We start from the raw sequence: 21,953 nt of genomic DNA, 5'->3' as shown, positions 1-21,953 counted from the left end.
AAACCAATAATACAATAATATTCATATATGGATAAAGTGGTGTCAAGTGTAGTAGGTCAGACTAGTTTATGTTTAGCAATTTTTAAAAAAATAAGTTTTAAAATTGAATTCCATTTTTTCTTTTTTCTTTTTTGGTTTAACAAATATTCAATGGATTTTCTAATACTAATTGATCTTGTTGTGACTTTTAGGTTTAAAACGGAACAGTTAATAAATTGTTCACAAACAGGTTAAAATCGTATGTTAAATAAATTGTTACATAAATTTGTTATAAAGTTAAGTTTCTATCATATGAAATGATATTGTATTTGTATAAGTTCTTTTGGAAGTTAAAAACAAACTTATGAAGTCCTACTCAATGTAGTTAGTTCATAAAAAATGGATTGAGGAAATAATTGTAGATTCAAAGTATCACGGTTTAAACATTTTAAATACTTCAAAAATAGAGCTCGCAAATCTAACACTGTTTGAATCTAAAAATCACTCAATGTTTCAAATTATTTTATTTTAATTCAAAATTGATTCAATTAAATTAGATTTATTAGTATATTAAATTATATAAAAAAAATTGAATTATAATCCGGTTCCCGGTTAGGAACCGGTCGGTTTCAGTTCCTCAATTAATCGGCCGGTTCCAGTTTCGATTCCGATTAACGGAGAACCGAGAACCATTTAAGCACCCCTACCCAAACATGTTGGAAGAATCCATAGTCCATTTATGCCTTCAAAAATCAAAATCATAACTTCAATTTCAAATTAAGTTGTTAATCGAATTTAAAGTTTGACTCTAAATTACACTCGCATCGCTCGAACAACGCATCTATCTAAAATAAAATTTATCCACCACACACAGAATATTGATGATGCCTATACAAAATATTACTACTACTTCAAGAAAGGCAAATAAAACGCGTAATATAGAATCACAAGGCCATCACTTTTTATATTGTTTTGTTTTGGTAATTGTCATTTTCACTCAACAGTCACGGCACTTTCTACGCTGAGTTATGATGACTACGAAGATATAAGTGTAATATTTATTCATGTAATATTTATTCACTTCAAATAATAACTAATTTGTAGTATGATTTTGTGCATAGCATGGTCATTCTTAAACTAATTTACATAAAATCAATGTGGCGATGTACAAGTTCTAGGTATTTCGAAAAATGTTCATAATACTAACCATACTCCTAATGGCACTAGTATAACATTGAATTATTCATGCATTAGTGAGTCGAGGGAGGACTAACTATTAGATGGAAATGGATTAAATTAATGTTTTATTTCTATATATTACATTCAAATGAAGGAAAAATGTAATAATATCTATTATTCCTTTTTATGACGCTAGTTTAGAACAAGGGGAGGTGGATCAGTTTTACTTTTACCGTTCCAATCTTATCGACTAGCCTTTACTAGGCAAATTAAAACAATTTTGAGCCTCATGCATAATTTATCCGCTTTTAAGTATGTATGGAATAAAAAGCAAGATTCAACATTAAATATCTTGCGAAATTTAGATTAGTTAATAATCAGAAGTTGAACTATAGATATATGGTACAATGCACTTAACAATCAAGCCATGTATGTGTGTATAGGAAACATCATTAGTTCAACTAATAAGGATTAAATTAAATCAACTATTAACAAAAAATTCACAATATTACAAGTGAGCAAGTACAGCGTAGAACACGTGAAGGTGGACGAGTGTGGGGCCCGTCGTATAACCATTTCGTATAAATACCTCAACGATCCTTAACCGTCTCCCACAGCATTCCCCACACACACAGCCACACTCAAACACACGCGAAAAAAATATCTCCAGTAATTCTGATTCGATCACGTCTCTGTTGAGGCGAAACTCTTCCTTGAACGATGAAGCGCAAGCTCAGTTCTGATCATGTTTCAGAAATCGAAGATCAATTGCTCTCGTTCGGACGGAAGCAGCTCCGATCGAAGCTTTGTCGCCGGCGGCGGCTTCACATCTCACCTATCGTTGTATTTTCCGGAAACGATTCACATTTTACAACAGTAAGTGAGGTCTCGGGTGACTCTAGCATCGGATCGGTGAGCAATCCGAATCCGCAGGAAATTCATGACAAGTCTAGTAGAATTGTTACTAGATCATATTATAGGAAGGTTTTTAGGAATGCGAGCAGAAATCACGATGAAACGGTGGAGTTATCGGATGTTTCATGCGTGGAATCGTGTTCTGGAACGAACAGAGACTTGAATTTGAAGAGTTCGAATGTGGAGGAACTGGAAGTTGAAGGAGTCGAGGTCACCAAATCTGAAGTTTCTAGTGCTTTGCGGTTTTCGCTTCCCGCGAACGACGCGACGGTGAAGGACAATCAGAGCTCTGTTGGAAATGCTGTCGCCTTGGAGATTTCTGGCGTTGGCGAGATGTCCTGTGAAGAAATTACAAATTCCGCAGCTGAAAACGATGTCGTATCACTTAATTCCGCAGCGAATGCAACCAAAACTATTGAAAATGAAAAAGCGTCTGAAGAAATCCGACCTCCAAGCCTCGTCGCATTCGACTTCGATTTAGCTTGCTCGGAGCAGTTCTCCAGCGGCGCCGTTACTAATGATGGCGAAGAAATATATGATGAGGAGGAGCATAACTCCTCATCGTCAGGATTTTTGTATGCGGTTTCGGATTCTGAATTTAGTTCCGACTATACGCCGTCAATCTGGAGTTGCACTTCCGGAAGTCAATTTTCTGAGAGGTCGTACGGAGACGAGAGTTCTTCGCCTACTTTTGAGTTATTCGGGAAATTTAAACAGCAGTTCTACAGATCGACCTTTTCCTTCAATGATTGTGATGATCATAATTCGGATGAAGTCAATGTGAGTTCCGAATAATTTTTTGTATACCACCTACCTGATGACTGTCATGATTTGCTGCTTCTGGATGAATTTCATATTATCATTAATTTCATTTTAGTTGTTTTTCGTATTTGGTGTGATACCAAGGCACATGCGCAGACATCGTTACTCTTCTGAGCAAATGGATCGATTTGTGTGCTATATCTTTGTACTGTGATTTTAATTCAGGATTAGGCCTAATTAAGGGAATAATTTATTTCATATCCATAACGAGAGGCATGCGAGCAGCAAATTAGACGTTAGCAGAGTTATTTTTCCGTTGCAATAATGATAATTCATTTGCCAATTGTCTGTGAATTAGGGATTGGGGCTAGAAGACGAAGAAGATGAAGAGAGCTTCAGGATGATGAGGATGAGAGAGAGGAGACAAGTATATGTGCATGATTATGCAGAGGAATACTGTAATGATACTACCTATGGAGACCTAGTCATTCAGCAACGCTTGCATATGGTCCACTGGATTGTCGAGGTCTGTGCAGATAACTTCTGACTTTTCTTTGCCATTCATCCTCCATAACTGAAATTGCTAGAATTAGTAATAGTATAAGTATGTTGGATAAATTATCTGTCTATCTTGGTTGGGAAATGATTTAGACTTTTAGGAGGCTCTGTTTTCAATCATACAGTAACTGTGAGGGGGCAAATTCCATTGTATAATATGCCTGAATAAGTTCATATCAGAGGATTCTGCATTGTTTTTTGGTGAATTAGGTGGTCAATTATTTAATTCTGGACTTAATCATGCAGCAAGCTACCAAAGTGGAGCTTCAGCAGGAAACCATGTTCCTAGGAGTCAATCTTCTGGACAGGTTTCTTAGTAAGGGATACTTCAAAAGTGTGAGAAATCTTCAGATTGCTGGCATTGCATGCCTCACTTTAGCCACCAGGCTTGAAGAAAATCAACCCTACAACTGGTAAAGATTTAATGTGTTCGTTATTTTGTTATTTGTGTAGAGACTTGTGGCAGTCCACAAAATTCCTTTCTAAACTTTAGATTCGATCATGTCTTTGACCGAAGATTGTTACTGTAGGACTAACGTAAAACATAACATAACAACAATTGATTAATGAATAATATTCATATTTTATAAAGAGTAGTAAAACTTTCTCCAACAGAAAATATTTATCACTACATATCTATATTTACTAGAATCAGGTGTCTGGTGTAGAAAATGTGACAGTGTTTTATGGACACTGAAAATGTTTATTAGCAAAACCAAGATAAGTGATACACTACAAACTCATGTTGCTTTTGTAATATGCCTCATTTAGGTTGTATTTCCTAGACTTGTAAAGTTCATATATATGTATTATCAGCTATTTGTCTAATCAATCTTCTATTCCAATGTTGCTCTGTTATAAGAGTGGCAAGGAGATGGAATTGTTCCCAACTCAAAGCAGAACCTTAATATATTAACACACTTTCATGTAGAAATATATCTGGATGAAGGTCTATGTGCTGGATGTGATGATCTTTACCTTTGTGCATGACACACAAATATTCTGTTTATTAATAATGTAAAATCAACAGAAAAAGCTAAGCCTTGAGTGAGCACTGTTATGGAACTCTAACTTGAATAAAATTGCATCAGTGTTCGGAAGAAGTCATTTTACGTTGGTAGCACTGTTTATGCCCGGTGTGAAGTGGTGGCTATGGAGTGGCTAGTTCAGGAAGTCCTCAACTTCAAATGCTTCCTGCCCACTGTGTACAACTTCCTTTGGTACATATTTTGTTTCTTGCATTGTTTTCAGTTAAATAACCTTCAGATTAAGGTGCCAGAAATTTTTACTTGCCCTTGTATCACTCTAATCTTGGAAGCAAACTAGCATGTTCTCAGGCTGTATTGACTTTTAATGTGCACAGGTTCTACCTTAAAGCTGCAAAAGCTAACGAGAACTTGGAGAAGACAGCCAAATACCTTGCAGTACTCACGCTGATGGGCCACCAGATGCTTTCCTACTGGCCATCAACTGTGGCAGCTGGACTTGTTACTATTGCTTCAATTGCAACTGACCAAGATGCTTCCTGCCACTTGGTCACAAAGGTAGGCATTCACAGTCTTGCATTTAACTCCTGAGTATTTGATTGTTTAATGTTATGAAATTCAATGGTTGTCACTATGATTAGAGTTTTTGTTGATGAATCTCATTCCTTGATGATGCAGATTCATGCAAGTCACAATGATAAAGATTTACCAGAATGCATTAAGGTATATGTTAAATTGCATGTACTATAAATTTCTCATATTTTGCTAGTATAGCAATTTGTTTTTTGTTCTTATCATTAAGTTTCATCTTTCTGCACTTTATTCACACATTGTTTATCTGTGACAGAGTATGGAATGGATGGTGAAGTACCTCTAGTAGCTGTAGCATTCATGGACAAAATTTTGAAGGCCAATCACTCTTTTGCAGTAGTATCATTCTTTCTTGTTCACCGATTGTCATAGATCGAGTAGAATTTGTAAGCAACACATATAATTCTCACTGTAAGCAATAAATATAATTCTTACTGTAAGCAGCCCTGATAAACTGTAGGGTGATCTTATTCTTTTCAACTGATCATAAACTAGTTACTTCTCATGTAATTGCAGTATTCCCAAAGGATGTAATTCGTTACACGTTTATGATATAGAATGGCGACTTTTTTGTCTGTATGAAATTGTGCAATCTTCAAAATTTCTTCTGGAAAACTCAAACCAATATGAAATGCTTGCTACTCACATAAGCTGAACTGACAGGAAGATCTGGAGACGGATGGGTCGTAACAACTGGCATTGGTGAATTGGGAACATATTGCACCCCCCTCTTTTCCTAGTTATCACTCTCTTCTCCTTCCCGGCCTTCTCCATTTCCATCGTCCCTACGCCCTTGTCTGCCTTTTAGGCGGCTATGTATGCCCTTTTGAGGCTATCCTTGATTCCTTTCCCAGGACAAAGACTTACATGTTGTTGTTACTGCACTCATATATATGTTGTTGCCACATTCATGGAGTATATATGTTTTCTCATTTGAAATCTTGGATTGTGACTCTCCACTTCAACTTTTTATCTTTTGAAATCGCCACACGGACAACAATGGAATGAGATGCATCTCAAATCTTAACAAATAGCAGAAATCTATATCTCTGTTTTGAAGCATTTCCAAGTGTTTGTGATTGGATCTAAGCTATTATCTAATTTCATCAACACTTCATATAGCTAGCAGTTTCACTGATCCATTAAATAAATAGTGATGCTCCCAGTTAGAAGGGCAGCTCCTGGGAATCCATGAAGCTGATATAAGCATCCGTTGCTTCACTTTCCCTGTATGCTTGTGAGACATTACTGACCTTAATTGTCCTAATCTGTCAATATCAATACGAGTATTTGATATTGAATATAGTTATAGCTAAAACAAGTTTGTTTGAGATACATAAACCTCACATCTAAAACGTCAATTATTCATCCACGAGAAGTTGGCTGCAGTTCTCATTCTGTTGTCTCGGACTCTCGGTATGATCCATCAATGCTATGCATTAACGTTGCTCAATTACTACATTCCTATATTCAGGTATAGTGAAAAATAATTTGGAAAAATGGACAAAAATTGACCATACGGATTCTAGATTCTAGAACTGAGCTAATAATTAATATACTAAACAATTGTTCACTGCAATTATAATGCATAAAATTGCGAATATGTTTTTCATTACTCCGTCAGGTGACCACACTTAGGGCATCCGCATGCGGTCTCGATCTCGTCTCGATGAGACGAGACGACATCGAGACAGCGATGCGGGATCCGTCCCGTCCCGATGAGACGAGCTGTCTCGACGTGTGACGCGTCCGGCGCCACGTGGCGCGCGCGGGCGGCTGGCGTGACGCCCACTCGCCGACCCGCGAGTGGGCGTCGGAATTATGACGTCATAATTCATTTTTTTTTAAAAAAAAAAATCAATTTTTCAAATTTTTTTTTTAAAAAAAAAACGGTAATATGACTGTTCAATTTTTGTTTTTTTTTAAATTCTATAAATACTCTTCTCCATTCTCCATTTTGCACACGAACACACATCTATTCTCTCATCTCTCTTTCTTTCCTCTCCAATCACTTCTATAAAATCATTCCTTTATTTTTTTCTTCTCCCAAATTTAATCCATTATGGATCCATTTGAGCAAATGCGTCGAATAATGGAAGAATCGCTAGAAGTAGATCGACATAGGGAGGAGGAAGCCGCCGCGCCTCCTCAAAGGCGACGCCGGACTTGTTGGAACATATATACTAGAAAGCATTTTTCGAGTTTTTGAATTTGATAAATTGCTTGTATATTGTAAACACTCTTCATTTAATGAGAATAATAAATGTTTTCTTCACACTGTGTATTTTACTTTAATGGGTATTGACCGTATTTAATTATATATTAAATTATATAATTAAAACGCCGGAAAGTAAAATCAGTCTAAGTCTTCTACATTGAAGGTTGGGTCGTGGAACAGGTCATCACAGTAGGTGGCCCAACCGGTACCTTGTAGAAGTAAAACTTTTTCACAACCTAGATAGGCTTTGGCTACCTATCGTGAAAGGTTGCAGTGTCCATCCGAAAAGTCGTCTTTACCTTGAGAATGACTAGTGACACTGGTGTGGTATAGCATTGAATGGATCTAAATTCTAAAGTATAGACACGTCTTTGTTGCTATCTATTGTAAGACGATGTCTTGGAGATTTAATATTTCCTAATCTTTGTAATAATATAGGACACACGTTATTTAATCATACGCTGCTTTGACTTATCAATAGGTGCGGGTTTTTCGTAACCCAATATTCCTGATATCTTGGGTAGTAGTAATTAATAACTAGTATGGTGTCAGTTTTATTATTACATTGAATCGTGTGCCTGCGCGGTTTGACTATATCCCCAAGAGGTGTTCGAGAGAAGTTCTATTATTCGGAAACCCGGCCGGTTTGGATTTAATCCAAGAATAAATAGAAAAGGAAAAGTATATTTTTAATATACATCTCGTACTAGACAAACTCTTGGAAATAAAAAGATATTAATTAATTTAAAGTCTATAGCAGACTACAAATTAATTAATGGATATAGAAAGTCTTAGACACGGGAAATAATATATTAAAGAGGTTAACCCGGATTGCTTGTAATCACGGATTGGATGGGCGGTCAATATTTCTTCTATAGTGGCACAAGAAATATTCCATTGGCCTTATATTAAATTATGAGTTATAATTTAATTAGTAAAGAAGGTCCAATTGGGGAGGCCCAATCCAAGCCCCATAGATCCCTAACCTAGCCCATCATAAACTCTATAAATAAGAATGTAAGGAGATGAGACATATGTTATCACAAACCCTAGCCTCCACACTTGGCTTTCTTGTCTTCTCCTTCAAGATTCTTATAATTTCTAAGAGATTCCTCCCACAAGGAATTTAGATCTATAGAGTTAAGGGTCATAGGTTAGAAGATCTTTGGTCTTGCATTCACAATCAAGCTTCAAGATCTACACGTGGAGAAGTAGCAAGCCACTTCGATTCTTTGGAGAATCATTGTTGTAAGTATTCAACAACATAATTTAAATTAAATTATGTGATTAATTGCGCAATTATATGTCTCTACATGTTCAAGCATGAAATTGAATCGACCCACATAATCACCTAAATAGATTCTTATGTGGATTTATTTGTTTTGCATTTTCCGCTGCGATTATCCCCAACAGGGACTTACATCCATCGTAACCGGGAGGAAGCCGCCGCAAGGTTGGAACGTGATTACTTCAGTCCGAACCCGGTATGGGGAGATATCTACTTCCGTCGCCGTTTCCGTATGTCACGCGCGCTATTTTTGCATATCGCGAATACATTGGCGGGACGGGAATAGTACTTCAGAGAATGGTTCGACGCTGTTGGCCGTCCTAGCCACACGACACTCCAGAAATGTCTTTGCGGCGATCCGTCGGCTTGCTCTTGGACAAACGGCGGATTCGTTCGACGAATACCTGCACGTCGGAGAATCCACGAGAGACTTTGTTTGTTGAACTTCTGCAAAGGTGTCCGGGCAGCCTTCACCGACGAATTTATGAAGAAGCCAACCACCGCAGATTGTCAGTTTCTGCTCCAACTTCACGAACAAGTGCACGGATTCCCCGGGATGCTCAAGAGTGTCGATTGCATGCATTGGCAATGGAAGAATTGCCCTGTGGCGTTGAGGGGGTCATACACGAGCGGCCACAAAGGCACCCACCCCACCGTTATACTCGAGGCCGTCGCCGACTATCGGCTATCGATTTGACATGCGTATTTTAGGGTCCCCGGCTCGAACAACGACGTCAACGTGCTCAACAATTCCGACCTCTTCGCCGAAGTTCTGAATGGTAAAGCGCCGACCATCAACTTCATCGCTAACAATCGCCGGTATAAAATGGGGTACTATCTAGCCGACGGTATCTATCCGAAGTGGCCAACCTTCGCGAAGACGTTCAACGGGCCTGCGAACGAAAAGCGATCTCTTTTTGCGCAGAAGCAAGAGGCTGCTCGGAAGGATGTGGAGAGAGCGTTCGGGGTTCTCCAAGCTCGATTCAACATTATCAAAGCCCCGGCTCGACAGGTGGTTTATGGAGAATATGGTCGACATCATGTATACGTGCATAATCTTGCACAACATGATTGTCGCCGACGAAGGACCTGAGGCGGGAAATTGGTTCGACCCTGAAACCCCGGGAAGCTCAACCGCAAGTAGTCCGCCTTGAACGGGAGTGCATCCGTCTTTGCAAGAGCGGTTGTCTAATCGGGCAAGGACACATGATTCTACCGCCCACGCCCAACTCCAGGAGGATTTAATGGAGCACAATTGGGCAAAATTTGGCAACCGTTAGATGATCGTCACTAGAGAACTCCTTCTTCTGCTTCTTTGCCTCCATTTTTTTTATTTGAACTTAAGTGTGCAATTTGTAATTTTTAGTTTTTTAAATTATGTCTTTTTTATTTTTTTAGGTATTTAAATTGTAATTTTATTTTATTTAATGAAGTGTATTTTTATTAATTGAATTTGTTGGAAATAAAAATAAAAAATGAAATTGAATGAATAATTAAGAGATGATTAAGAGATGGAGGGATGCAGGTGCTGTCTCTAAGTTAAGAGATGAGTTGAAAAGTACAATGAAACCCATGAATAATGAAGAGATGAGACGGTTAAGAGACGGATAAGAAAGAGGGATGCGGATGGCCTTAGCATATTTTACTTGTTTTAATTTTGAATTTTTAGTAGAAAAAATAAATTGCAATTAAAGAGATTCATATATAGGCCGGATCGGACAGTGCCAATTTTGCCGGCACAAGCGTACGGTTGATTCTATTTTAAACACGGCCGTGTAAAGTGTTAACTATAGTACTCCTAATTACTATCAATTTAAAAATTTATTCGTAGTAGTACTATTTTTCTCCAAATCTATCCAAAGTCAAAACAAATGGGTCATGATCATGCATTTCATATATTCGTGACTGCACATGTCACACTCAAAAAATAAAATCCATATTACTTTATGTTTTTATTAAGAAAACATATATGGCTACTATTACACACTTCATTTGTGGCTACAGAACATATCCTCTTATCGAAAGCATGAATCTTCAGCCGGCCGGAACACTTGTCCAAGAGGAAAAGACACGTACGGCTCCTTCACCTCCCCATTATTTAAATTTTAAACAGACATACATCCATGGTTCCCTTTGAGAAAGAGAGAAAAATGATGAATGAAAACCAAAAAACAGTGTGTGTGACTGGTGGAACTGGTTTTCTTGGATCATGGACTATCAAGAGACTACTCCAAGACGGCTACTCCGTCAACGCCACCGTCAGGCTCCCTCCAGGTTCCAATTTCATATTCTAACAATCTCAATTTACAAAATCCATTATACTAGGACTCGTTTAATAGGTAAGATGTGCTAATAAATTTAATGTATGTTAGTATAAAAAAATGGCTTAGAGCCGCCATCTTTAACTAAATTGTACTACTACCAAATAGGTGTTGAGTCCAGATAACTTTTTTATATTTGATGTGATACTTATTGTCTTAGAGGGCAAAAGGGACATTAGCTACATAACAAATCTCCCCGGCGCGGCGGAGCGCCTGAAGATCTTCAACGCGGACTTGGACGAGCCGGAGTCCTTCGCCCCGGCCGTCCAAGGATGCTACGGCGTCTTCCACATGGCCCACCCGCTCGACTTCTCCGACAACGAGTCCGAGGAGGTCAAGCTCAAACGAGTCACCTCCGCCCTACGCGGAATCCTGCGCATCTGCGCCGCCACCAAAACGGTCAAGCGCGTGGTCTACACCTCCAGCATCTCCACCGCCGCCTTCAAAAGCGGCGGCGGCGTCACCGACGAGAGCTCCTGGACCGACGTCGAGGCCATCCGCAGCATGAAGATGTTCGGTGGCTCGTACATCGTGACGAAGACGGTGACGGAGAGAGCCGCCATTGATCTCGCGGCGGAGCTCGGTTTGGACCTGGTTTCGGTGCTGCCCACGTGGATCACTGGGCCTTTCATTTGTCCTAATTTTCCAGATACCGTTTTAGCTTCCTTGGCGTTGCTCCTTGGTATTTTTATTCTACAGACTATGTTTAATTAAATTCATAAACTTAAATGATTATTTAATTATAAGAGCATGAGTCAATTTTGGTTCTAGACATATGACTAAAATATAAATTTAGTGTAAAACATTCACTTTTTGAAAAACAGGTCCATAACATATGAAAATGTTGACAAAGATTTCATTTGTTATGGATCTATTTTTCAAAAAATGAATGTTTTATACCAAATTCGTATTTTAATTGTATATTTAGAATAAAAATTCACCCAGTCTAATCAGAATAATTATGTATAGGTGAGAAAGGGTTCTACGCGCACCTGAAAGAATCGAGCGTAGTCCACGTGGACGATGTTGCGAGAGCTCATATTCACCTGCTGGAATATCCGGAGGCGAAGGGGCGATACATCGTGGCGGCGGTTGAGTTTACCATTGAAGAGATTTGCGATTTTCTTTCTGCAAAATATCCCGAATATCCGATGCCGTCTCCAGAGTAATTAAATTAATTCTATAACTATTTCTTTTTTAATTACGAATTAATTGGGGATTAATGAATTTATGTGTTTTGGGGCAGTTTGTGGAAAGATTTGACACCGGTGAAATTGTCGGGTCTGTCGACGAAGAAGCTGGAGGCAACTGGGTTCAAGTATGAGAATGGATTGGAAGAAATGTTTGAGCACGCCATTGCAACATGCAAACGCAAAGGGTTTATGTAGTTTATATTGATGTTTGTCAATTTAATTTTAAGCTCAATTGTTCAATTAAGTTAAGTTTGTACTAATAATCAATCTAAACTATTGATATTGTACCAAAATATCCCACTACTATTCTATACACATGCAATTTTAGCATTGTTATTGTCATCATCGGATGAAATATAAAATAAGTTTCTTATTCACACTTAGCTAATTAAGGACTAAAATTTCATTAACATTTTATAAAGTATCTCATTCACGTGGTCTGAGTATTTGTTACTCCCCCGTTCCGCAATAGGAGTCATATTTGATTATAGCACGAATTTTAAGAAATATGTATAAAAAAAATGGGATGAATGAGTTATTAGAAAATGAGTCCTACTTATATTATAATACTCCCTCCGTCCCATAAAAGTTTAGATAAAACTTTCGGATATGGAGGTTAAAAATTTATATTAAATAAATAGGAGAGATGAAAAAGGTAAGAAAGATAAGAAATAATAAAGTAAATGATGGAATTAAAAAAGAGTGATTAGATGTTTTGTCTTTTGTTAAAAAAGGAAATGACTCAACTTTGTTGGGACGGACCAAAAAGGAATACGACTCAACTTTTTTGGGACGGTGGGAGTAAAATGTAGTGAAATAAATTGGTAGAATATGGGGTCAACTTACCATTTATAATAAAAATAAAATAAGATTTTTATTGTGAGACCGACCGAAAATGCAAAACATGACTCCTGTTATGAGACCAAGAAAGTACTACTAGTATTTGTGAACAAATTCCTCAGGCCGCTAAACGTGACAAGCAAAGTTCGAGCCAACTGTCAAAACACAGAGCAACGAACAAAATAAAATACTTTGGATCTACTTGAACACAGCAATGTCATCTACATAATGCACATTAAATACAAAAACGCAACAATGTCGTCTACGTAGTAGTGCACATTAAATAAAAGAATAGAAAAACAATTAAAATTGGGATAGCATAACATAGAATTTTTCTCAAAGTAGACTAATATAGTAAAAATTTTGTGTTTGGTAGAAATTTTTTTATCGGAAATGTTTGGTAGAAAAATAATTTTTCCAAGAAAAACGGTAATACGCGTTTTAATTTCGTGTCTTTAAGAAAGACACATTGCTCACTCGTTACTTGGAAAATAGTAGTATAAAAGTTTGATTGATCGAATTCTCTGTGGGCTGAAAATTAATTTCAATTGGTCTAGTTGGGCATCCTACATACTTAAGTAGTACTTTCTCCATTTCTAAAAAGTAAGTACTATTTACTTTTTAGTTCGTCTCTGAAAAATAGTAATTTGAGAAACTAAGCGGGACGGAGGGAATAATTTGTAAAACATTTATATCATACAAAACATAAGATGAAAACACGCTTGCAATTGTGATTTGAACCTACAACCACATTATCTCTCAGCTTAAATCTGCTTTTATGGCCACTTGTGCACTGCAGTTTTGTAAGTGACGTGACTTTTTTATGTGAAATGAAATGCAAACGCGTCTAACTTATTTTCAAAACATTAAAAATAATTCTCCCGATTGCAAAATTTAATTTTTGCATGCACATGCTTCGAAAAAACCCTCAATATTCCATTGACAGGGTGAAATTGGGTTTCCCCTTGATGCAATGGGTCAACTATATGTTAGTAACATTTTTTGTAATCTTAATGATATGCTTTTTCTATTGTTCGTATATTTCTATGATATATATAAAGCGTGCATCTTCTAATATTATTTAGGTTAGTTGGATCAGTAACCAACTATAAAAATAAAAATAAAAGTGAACTTATGCAAAAGAGAGAGAAGACTTTTTATTAAAAAATGGACTGAAGTTTGTTGATGAATTTAGTTTTCTTCAGCAATCTAACTTTATAATAGTAGTTCAGTAATGAGATTACAAATGACCCAAGCTTGATGCTTACTTATTTTCTTCATTTTATCTTTTCTATAATGTGTAAAAATATAACTATCCGATGTTCTCTAGTTTGTTAATTTGCTATCTGATGAAGACTTCAAATAAAATCCCATGTAAACGATAATCGTCAAAGGCCCAAAGTAAAGTTGGTAGGAGTATTTAATATCTAACCATTTGATAGGCTTATGTTTTTCTAACTTGCATGGCCAAAGGCCCAAGTAAACAAAACAATAATCCAAGACAAAATCCAAATTTTAGTAGGCTATGATTTAGTTTAATTTTGTAGTAGTAGTAGTATTATTAAGAACTGAGCAATCCAATTAGGATTTATAATTGTTTTATAGTAGTATTTAATACAAAAATTTTAACTAGAAAATATTTATGTGGGTTAATCATTTAAAAATCATGATCTACGAGCATAATTTAGAAAATGGCAAATTGTCCAAAGAACTATAAAATTTGGTCAAATATTGATATATTCGCAACTTTACAAATTAATTAACAACAATTGTGAAATTTAGATTTTTACAACTATCTCATGAACAAAAAATTTGGTGAAATTATATTTGATATAAAGGCAAAAAAATCATAAGTAAATGTACGCAAACAAGTTAAATGCTTGCCAATTCATACAAAAACACCAATAATACTATATTATACAAAAACACCGCAAAATTCATAATTTTCAACTGATATTTAAAGTTAAAAGACATAATACTAGAATCTAACCAAATTTCATATTTTATGCCAATTCGTCATTAATAAAGTTAGCTTTTTAATAAAATAAATGTTAATTAACTTAATATTCTAATATTACTAATATTTGTACTCCTTCCGTCCCTGAAAAGTATGAACAATTTTCTTTTTAGTCTGTCACTGAAAAGTATGAATATTCTAATTTTTTAATAAAAATCTCTTTAAGGTGGAACTCATTATCTACTTATAATACTCTAATTAATTTTTAAATTTTTATCTTATTTTAAATTATGCATTAAAATTCAAATCGAACTAAATGTTCATATTTTAAATTATGCGTTAAAATTCAAATCAAACTAAATATTTATATTTTTAATCGAACTAAATGTTCATATTTTTTAGTGACTAATGTAGAATTTTGCAGTAAAGGTTTTTAAAAAAGTGAAACAATGGACACTTCTAGAGCGGCACGCCATACTCAGTATTGTTAGGTTTCTTGATAAAATATCAATAGGCATAAAACTATCCAATATGTTATACTCTTATCAACTTGTCTACCTCACCTCCCATATATTAGAAAAAACAAAATACAACAAGATAAAAAGGACAAAGTTTCCCCAACTTGCGGTATTTTCCTCCAAGTTAATAATGAAGATAGGATATTATTTATGCGGTGACAGTTATCGGGACATGATTATATATCGGATTGAATAATAAATATCCAACAACATAAAAAGAACTTGATAAGTATGATGGAATAATTTGTCTCGATCAAACCTAATTTCATATTCTCAATAATTTCACCTTCCTTTTCGATGTACTTGCATCAAAAGAAAAGTAATACGACGAGAAATTTTTATATGCGTGTACACAAAATACTCCTAATTAGTTCATTAACTTAATTAATTGTGTATTAGTTTATTAAACGGGCTTCTCATGTGGCCCGCATGAAATGCGGCACACACAGGAGACCGATTCTAGATTAATTATGTGAAAGTGTGTATAAAGTAGATACTTATGTTTATGACCTTTTATTCTTTTACATAAAGACAACTTACTTTTCAAATTTGGTCAACTTATAGTATCAAATTCTTACCGGTCTCAGAATAAATATCCCAACTTACTTATTAAATGGGATCATATCGGTTAAATATGTACCTTTTTCAATTTTTTATTCTAATGGAACAATATTATTTTAAGTAAAAAATTGAAATTTTCTGATTTAATATATGAGATTGATCAACTAAACTTTATGATTTAAAAGATATTACTACTTTTAATACAATTTCTATTATTGAATATAAGTGATTAAGAAGACGAGAATATCTTTGTGTATATAGGTAGAAGATGTGAACTTGACACTGAATGTACACTATTTACATTTGCTCTATGTAACACACTTTTACATCCAATAAAGTAGTCAAAGTAAAAAAATCAAAATATCTGAAATCAGAAAAAATAAATTAAAGATGTCATTTCCAAGCGTGCGATTTTATTTTATTGGATTACTTTTGGTGTCAAGAGCAAATTAGTGGCAACCTTTTATCCCAACAAATCCCCAACTAAGTAAAATAGACGTGCCTAAAGGGCTTCCACACTACACAAATGGGGCATGCAATGTGCCAATAACCATTATCCATTTCAATTTCAGTTATATACATGTACACCCACCGTTCTTTTGTAGTTGAGTCGTATTCTTTTCTTATTGTCTTATTATAGATGAATCATTTCTTATTTTGGTAAAAAAGGACTAACTTTTCTTCTCTCTTAGATTATTCTCTCTTACTTTTTTCTCTCTTCATTTCTCTACCCTTTTCATTTCCTACATTATTCTTCCTTCACTTAACTCACTTTCAACATAATTTCTTAAATCACATGCCGAAAATAAATGCCTCTACTACAGAGGGACGAAAGGAGTACTATACTGTAAAGAAAGTACTATTTTATACTAACCAAAGCCGAAGGCATATACACACACACTGCACACATACCAAAATATAATGTGTTCAAGTCTGATTTAAATTTAGACAATTGTAGTATTAATCTAGCTAACAATCGAGACAGTCATATAAGCTGCTGCATTATTAGACTTTGTTTTTTCACTTCATAATTACTAGTCTTTTACTACAATTATATATTTATATAGTTATATAGTTATAAGTACCAACAAAAACAGCTCATAGGAAATTTCATTTAAGTCTCAATTTCTTGATCATGTACTACTTCGACGCAAATTGGTCTATTGTGCTAGTCTTTTGGAAAAGAAGTTGATCCAATGAACTGGGAAGGGACATTGTTCGGATTGGTGGGAATGAATGAAGACTGATTTCAGAAGCATCTTTGCCCCTTCATCAGTGTCACCCAAATAAAGTTCAAGGCTCTCTATTCGATATGGTCCATCAGCCAAAAAAGTTCACAGTCGACGATCTCCAATTTCGACAGAAAAATGATATGGGATCTTATACAATTGATCCACTACACCTTGGATTAACAGTACAAGAATACGGGTCCTTGTGGAGATCGATGTCAAGGTCAACCTTCTTCCTTCCCTCCCACATGAGATCATATACTATTGTCTAAATCAGTTGAAAGACAAATAATCATATCTCTTATTATACTATGTACCATCTATTATCATCCTAAATTTTATACTCCCCCCCGCCCGTGAAATGCTGTCCAGTTTTTCTATTTTGTTCCATCCGTAAAAAGTTGTCCACTTTGCTTCTTTTTACTATTTTTGGTAAATGGTATCTACTTTCCACTAACTCTTTACTCTTACATTCTATTATAAAACTAATACTCCCCCCATCCCAGTTTAGGAGTGCAATTTAGTTAGGGCACGAGTTTTAAGAAATTGTTAGAGTGTGTAATAATTGAAGTGATGTAGTAGTTGTTGGAGTGTGTAATAATTGAAGTAAGGTAGTGGAAAGTGGGACCCTTTTGACTTTTTGTATGTTTAGGATTTTTTTTGTTTTATTTTATAAAAGTAATGACATTTTAGTGTATATTTCACCAACAATGAGGTTAAATTTTATGTCCAAATATGGTAAATTCTAAATGGAACACTTAAACTGGGACGGACGAAAATTGCAAAACAGGACTCTTAAAGTGGGACGGAGGGAGTATATAAATGTGAGAACCTCATCCCACTAACTTTTTCAACTCATTTTTCTTCACATTTCTTAAAACCCTTGCCAAGTCAAACTTGGACAATATTTCATGGACGGGGGGAGTAATATTTGTTTTTGCCGGTGTATTTCACCGCAGATAAACTCATTGCATGCACAATGAGATATGAATCCCGCTATCTTTTGGGATGAGCGACACATTATGAAATTCCTGATGATGATGCATCGTATAGTGTTTGGATGTGCAACTACAGAACTCACCAGAAATGTTATATAAGTTGGCGCATTATTAGACTTTGTTTTTTCACTTCAATTTTAATTACTAGTCTTATACTACAATTATATATTTATATAGTTATAAGTACCGACAAAAATGGCTCATATGGAATTCCATTTAAGTCCCAATTTTTTGACCATGTACTACTTCGACGAAAATTGGTCCATTGTGCTGGTATTTTAGAATCAACTACAATTTGAATGAATGGTTGGAAAAGAAGTTGATCCAATGTACTGGAGAGGGTCATTGTTCGGATTGGTGGGAATGAATCAAGACTGATTTCAGAAGCATCTTTGCCCCCTTAATCAATGTCATCCAAACAAAGTTCAAGGTTTTCTATTCGACATGGTCCATCAGCCGAAAAAGCTCACAGTCGACGATTTCCAGCTTCGACGGAAAAAAGATGTGGGATCTCATACAGTTGATCCACTACACCTTGGATTATCATTTCAAGAATACGAGTCCTTGTGAATGTCGATGAGGTCAACCTCTTTCCCTCCCACATGAGATCATATATTGTTGTCTAAATCAATTGAGAGGCAGATAGATAATCATCTCTCTCATTATACAATGTTACTATCTATTATCCTAATCTTTTATCATCCTGAATTTTATACTCTCTTCGTCCCAGTTTAGGAGTGCAATTTAGTTAGGGCAGAGTTTTAAGAAATTATTGGAGTGTGTAATAATTGAAGTGAGGTAGTGGTTATTGGAGTGTGTAATAATTGAAGTGGAGTAGTGGAAAGTGAGACCCTTTTGACATTTTATACGTTTAGGATTTTGTTTTGTTTTAATTTTATGAAAGTAATGACATTTGAGTGTAAAGTTTATCAATAAGGAGGTTAAATTTTATGTCCAAATATGGTAAATTCTAAATGAAACTCTTAAACTGGGATGGACGAAAATGACAAAACTGGACTCTTAAATTGGGACGAAGGGATTAGTATTTTTTTTCCGGTGTATTTCACCGCAGATAAGCCCATTGCATGAACAATGGGATATGAATCTCGCATATTATGAAATTCCTAATGATGATGCACCGTATAATGTTTGGATGTGCAACTACGGAACTCACCAGAAATGTTAAGAAATCTTTTGGTCCAGAAATGTTAAGAAATCTTTTGGTGGTAGAACTTGACTAAACTAGTGAAAAAACATAGGTTAGAGGAGATTGTGAAAGTCTTAAACCACAACTCAAAGCTACATACAAAAAGAATGGATAAGCTAAGGTTTTTGAGGAATTGCATGGAGCATATGGTACTTAGTATAAATGTTGTGACAGATTTTAACATTTTTTTTTTCTAAATACAGTCAAGTACTAGGATTGACGGCTTGTACGTCCACAAGCCAATTGCAAATATGATCCCAAAGTAGGTTACTATGGTCGTGCATGCAGCGCATGAAATGATAAAAAATGATGGGTAAGTGATTTTTTTAATTAAAAATACACTTTTTTTAGAATATTAATTTAATATACTCCATCTGTCCCGTAAAAATATATGCATATGAAATAACACGGAAATTAATACACAATTGATAATAAGAGAGAAGATAGTTAAAATAGTGTTAGTTGATAATGAGACCCACATTATTAGGGCATGTTCATTTTATTTGATATGGGTATGTGAGAATTAAATCTAATCCAGATTTTTCACTGTTGAAGGATGACATATGCAGAAGATTTAGGATGTTCATTTTTTCAAAAATAAATTAAGATATGGAGTGGGTGAATTTTTTAATCGAAATACATGTGTGTTGTCTGACCATAATAACCCCATACAATATACAATGACTTGATGTCATTTGGGATGAAGAACTTAATTTGCAGGGGTAAATTAATAATTTGAACTCTATTTCTTGACACATTCTTCCAAGCGGATTTAAAAACCACCAAAAGGCTATGAATTGAATTAAGCCTATTACACAGCCTAAAAGTGCGGGCCTTCATTTATACCTCGGGCCTTCAGAATTTAATATTGAAACCTGAACATCATATAACGGCAACAATTAACTCCATTTTTCTAACATTTATGGGAACTTGAACATGCCCTTATTAGTGTTTAATGAGTTGTAATGGTGGAGCATAGTTGTATAAGTTGTAAATAAATTGATGTATATGGATAATGGGTTATGATACCTTTCCATAAATGAAAATGTCCATATTTTTGTGGGACAGATTAAAATAAAGAGTGCATAAATTTTTGTGGAACGGAGGGAGTAATTGGCATGCAATTATGCCTATTTTGTAAAACCATTATTTGCTGAGATGCAGTGGATGGTTTGATAAATAAGTAAGAAAAGTAGTGCTGACAATTTTTGATCTGACACGATAATTCGACACGAGTTCACACAAAGTTAACCTGACACGAACACGCATGTTTAGGATTTAGGTCCTTATAGGGTCGACCCAATAAAAATCCGAAGATAACGGGTTAGGTCGGGTTGGGTTTGGGCTATCTGTTAAGAAAAAAAAATTATTTTATTTATTAAAAAATAAAACTTTAATTTTAGTTTGCTTTTATTAATTAAAATATATCGTACTTTAATTTTAATTAATTATTAAAATATTATAATTTTATTTTATTTTAAAAAATAATTATTTTAATTATTTAGAGTTAATATTACTATAATTTTATTATTTTGATTCAAGAAAAATTATTTTAATTTTATAATATCTTATTTTATCGTGTAATATCATGTTATAATCGTATAATATGATGTTTTAGTCTTTATCATGTCGCGCCAAACTATATTTTATAGTAATTTACTATCATTAATAGGGGTGAGCATTCGGGTTTCGGTTCGATTTTTTGTCCAAATCGAACGAAAATCGAATAATGGAATTTGGTTCAAAATCCAAACCGAACCGAACATTATATATATATATATATATATATATATATATATATAATTTTTATTTTATATATACTAATAGAATATAATTATATAATATAAAATTAATAAAATATAAATAATACATATTATATATATATATAATATTAAATTAATAGAATAAATATATATAATATTATATTTAAAATATAATTCGGTTTTTCGGTTTTTTTTTGCCCGAACTGAACCGAACCGAAAAATCAAAATTTTAAAATTTTTAAAACCGAACCATAATCCGGAAAAATCGAACCGAATTTTAAAATTTCGATTTGGTTCGGTTCGGATATTCGGTTTTCGGTTTTTTTGCTCACCCCTTATCATTAACCGAAGACTTTTTTTTGGATGACATGATAACCCACACAAATCCGATACGAACCCGTTGGGTTGAGACCCGATAAACATAAGATGATTTCGGGTTGGGTTAGGTCGATAACGGGTTGATCCGATAATTACCCAATCCACATAATTTGACAACCCTAGAGAATACGTTTGACTTATGTTTTAATGTAAGTAAGTGTTTTTTATTTCAAAATTTACTTTTTTTTTAATATTCATTAAATACACTAATATTTTATTAATTGCATGCCACTTTTGTAGAACCACTATTTGCAAAGATGAAGTGGATTAATTGAGAAAAAGGTTTGATAATCAGGTGGGAAAATGATTGATTCATATGTTAAGTACTTGAATATTCACAATGCTAATATATTAAGTGAATGCTAGCATTCACAATGGGAGACATCCACACCGCAGATCGATCGGCAGTTTGGTCGTCCCCCATTGCGGAGAAAGCACCGATCCTCGATGGCCACCCAAAGCCTGACATTCCATCCGTGCCTGTTGCAGGAGATCGATGCACATAGCAAGCG

General features: G+C 34.9%; 2 protein-coding genes across 2 annotated transcripts; both read left to right on the top strand.

Annotated features, from left to right (window-relative positions):
• The first annotated feature begins 1,878 nt into the window (after positions 1–1,878).
• Positions 1,879–5,545, top strand: LOC125210336 (cyclin-SDS-like). Its single transcript, XM_048109894.1, has 7 exons — positions 1,879–2,853; positions 3,194–3,361; positions 3,640–3,806; positions 4,485–4,613; positions 4,757–4,937; positions 5,058–5,102; positions 5,227–5,545. The coding sequence occupies exons 1-7, from the start codon at positions 1,879–1,881 to the stop codon at positions 5,254–5,256; spliced, it is 1,695 nt and encodes a 564-aa protein (XP_047965851.1). The 3' UTR covers positions 5,257–5,545.
• Positions 5,546–10,477: 4,932 nt separating this feature from the next.
• Positions 10,478–12,320, top strand: LOC125211257 (vestitone reductase-like). Its single transcript, XM_048110986.1, has 4 exons — positions 10,478–10,750; positions 10,958–11,479; positions 11,767–11,962; positions 12,044–12,320. The coding sequence occupies exons 1-4, from the start codon at positions 10,600–10,602 to the stop codon at positions 12,183–12,185; spliced, it is 1,011 nt and encodes a 336-aa protein (XP_047966943.1). The 5' UTR covers positions 10,478–10,599; the 3' UTR covers positions 12,186–12,320.
• Positions 12,321–21,953: the final 9,633 nt, after the last annotated feature.

Source organism: Salvia hispanica, chromosome 3, assembly GCF_023119035.1.
Source record: "Salvia hispanica cultivar TCC Black 2014 chromosome 3, UniMelb_Shisp_WGS_1.0, whole genome shotgun sequence".
Lineage (NCBI taxonomy): Eukaryota > Viridiplantae > Streptophyta > Magnoliopsida > Lamiales > Lamiaceae > Salvia > Salvia hispanica.
The sequence above is the reverse complement of the archived record's forward strand: the minus strand, read 5'-3'. Positions and strand labels throughout refer to the sequence as shown.

Bases quoted from the DNA above. Each gene is read 5' to 3' on its own strand.
- LOC125210336 (XM_048109894.1), top strand. From the start codon at position 1,879: ATGAAGCGCAAGCTCAGTTCTGATCATGTTTCAGAAATCGAAGATCAA. The intron at 3,362-3,639 runs GTCTGTGCAGAT...TTAATCATGCAG, and splicing joins TGGTCCACTGGATTGTCGAG to CAAGCTACCAAAGTGGAGCT. The intron at 3,807-4,484 runs GTAAAGATTTAA...AAATTGCATCAG, and splicing joins GAAAATCAACCCTACAACTG to TGTTCGGAAGAAGTCATTTT.
- LOC125211257 (XM_048110986.1), top strand. From the start codon at position 10,600: ATGGTTCCCTTTGAGAAAGAGAGAAAAATGATGAATGAAAACCAAAAA. The intron at 10,751-10,957 runs GTTCCAATTTCA...TTATTGTCTTAG, and splicing joins CACCGTCAGGCTCCCTCCAG to AGGGCAAAAGGGACATTAGC. The intron at 11,963-12,043 runs GTAATTAAATTA...GTTTTGGGGCAG, and splicing joins TATCCGATGCCGTCTCCAGA to TTTGTGGAAAGATTTGACAC.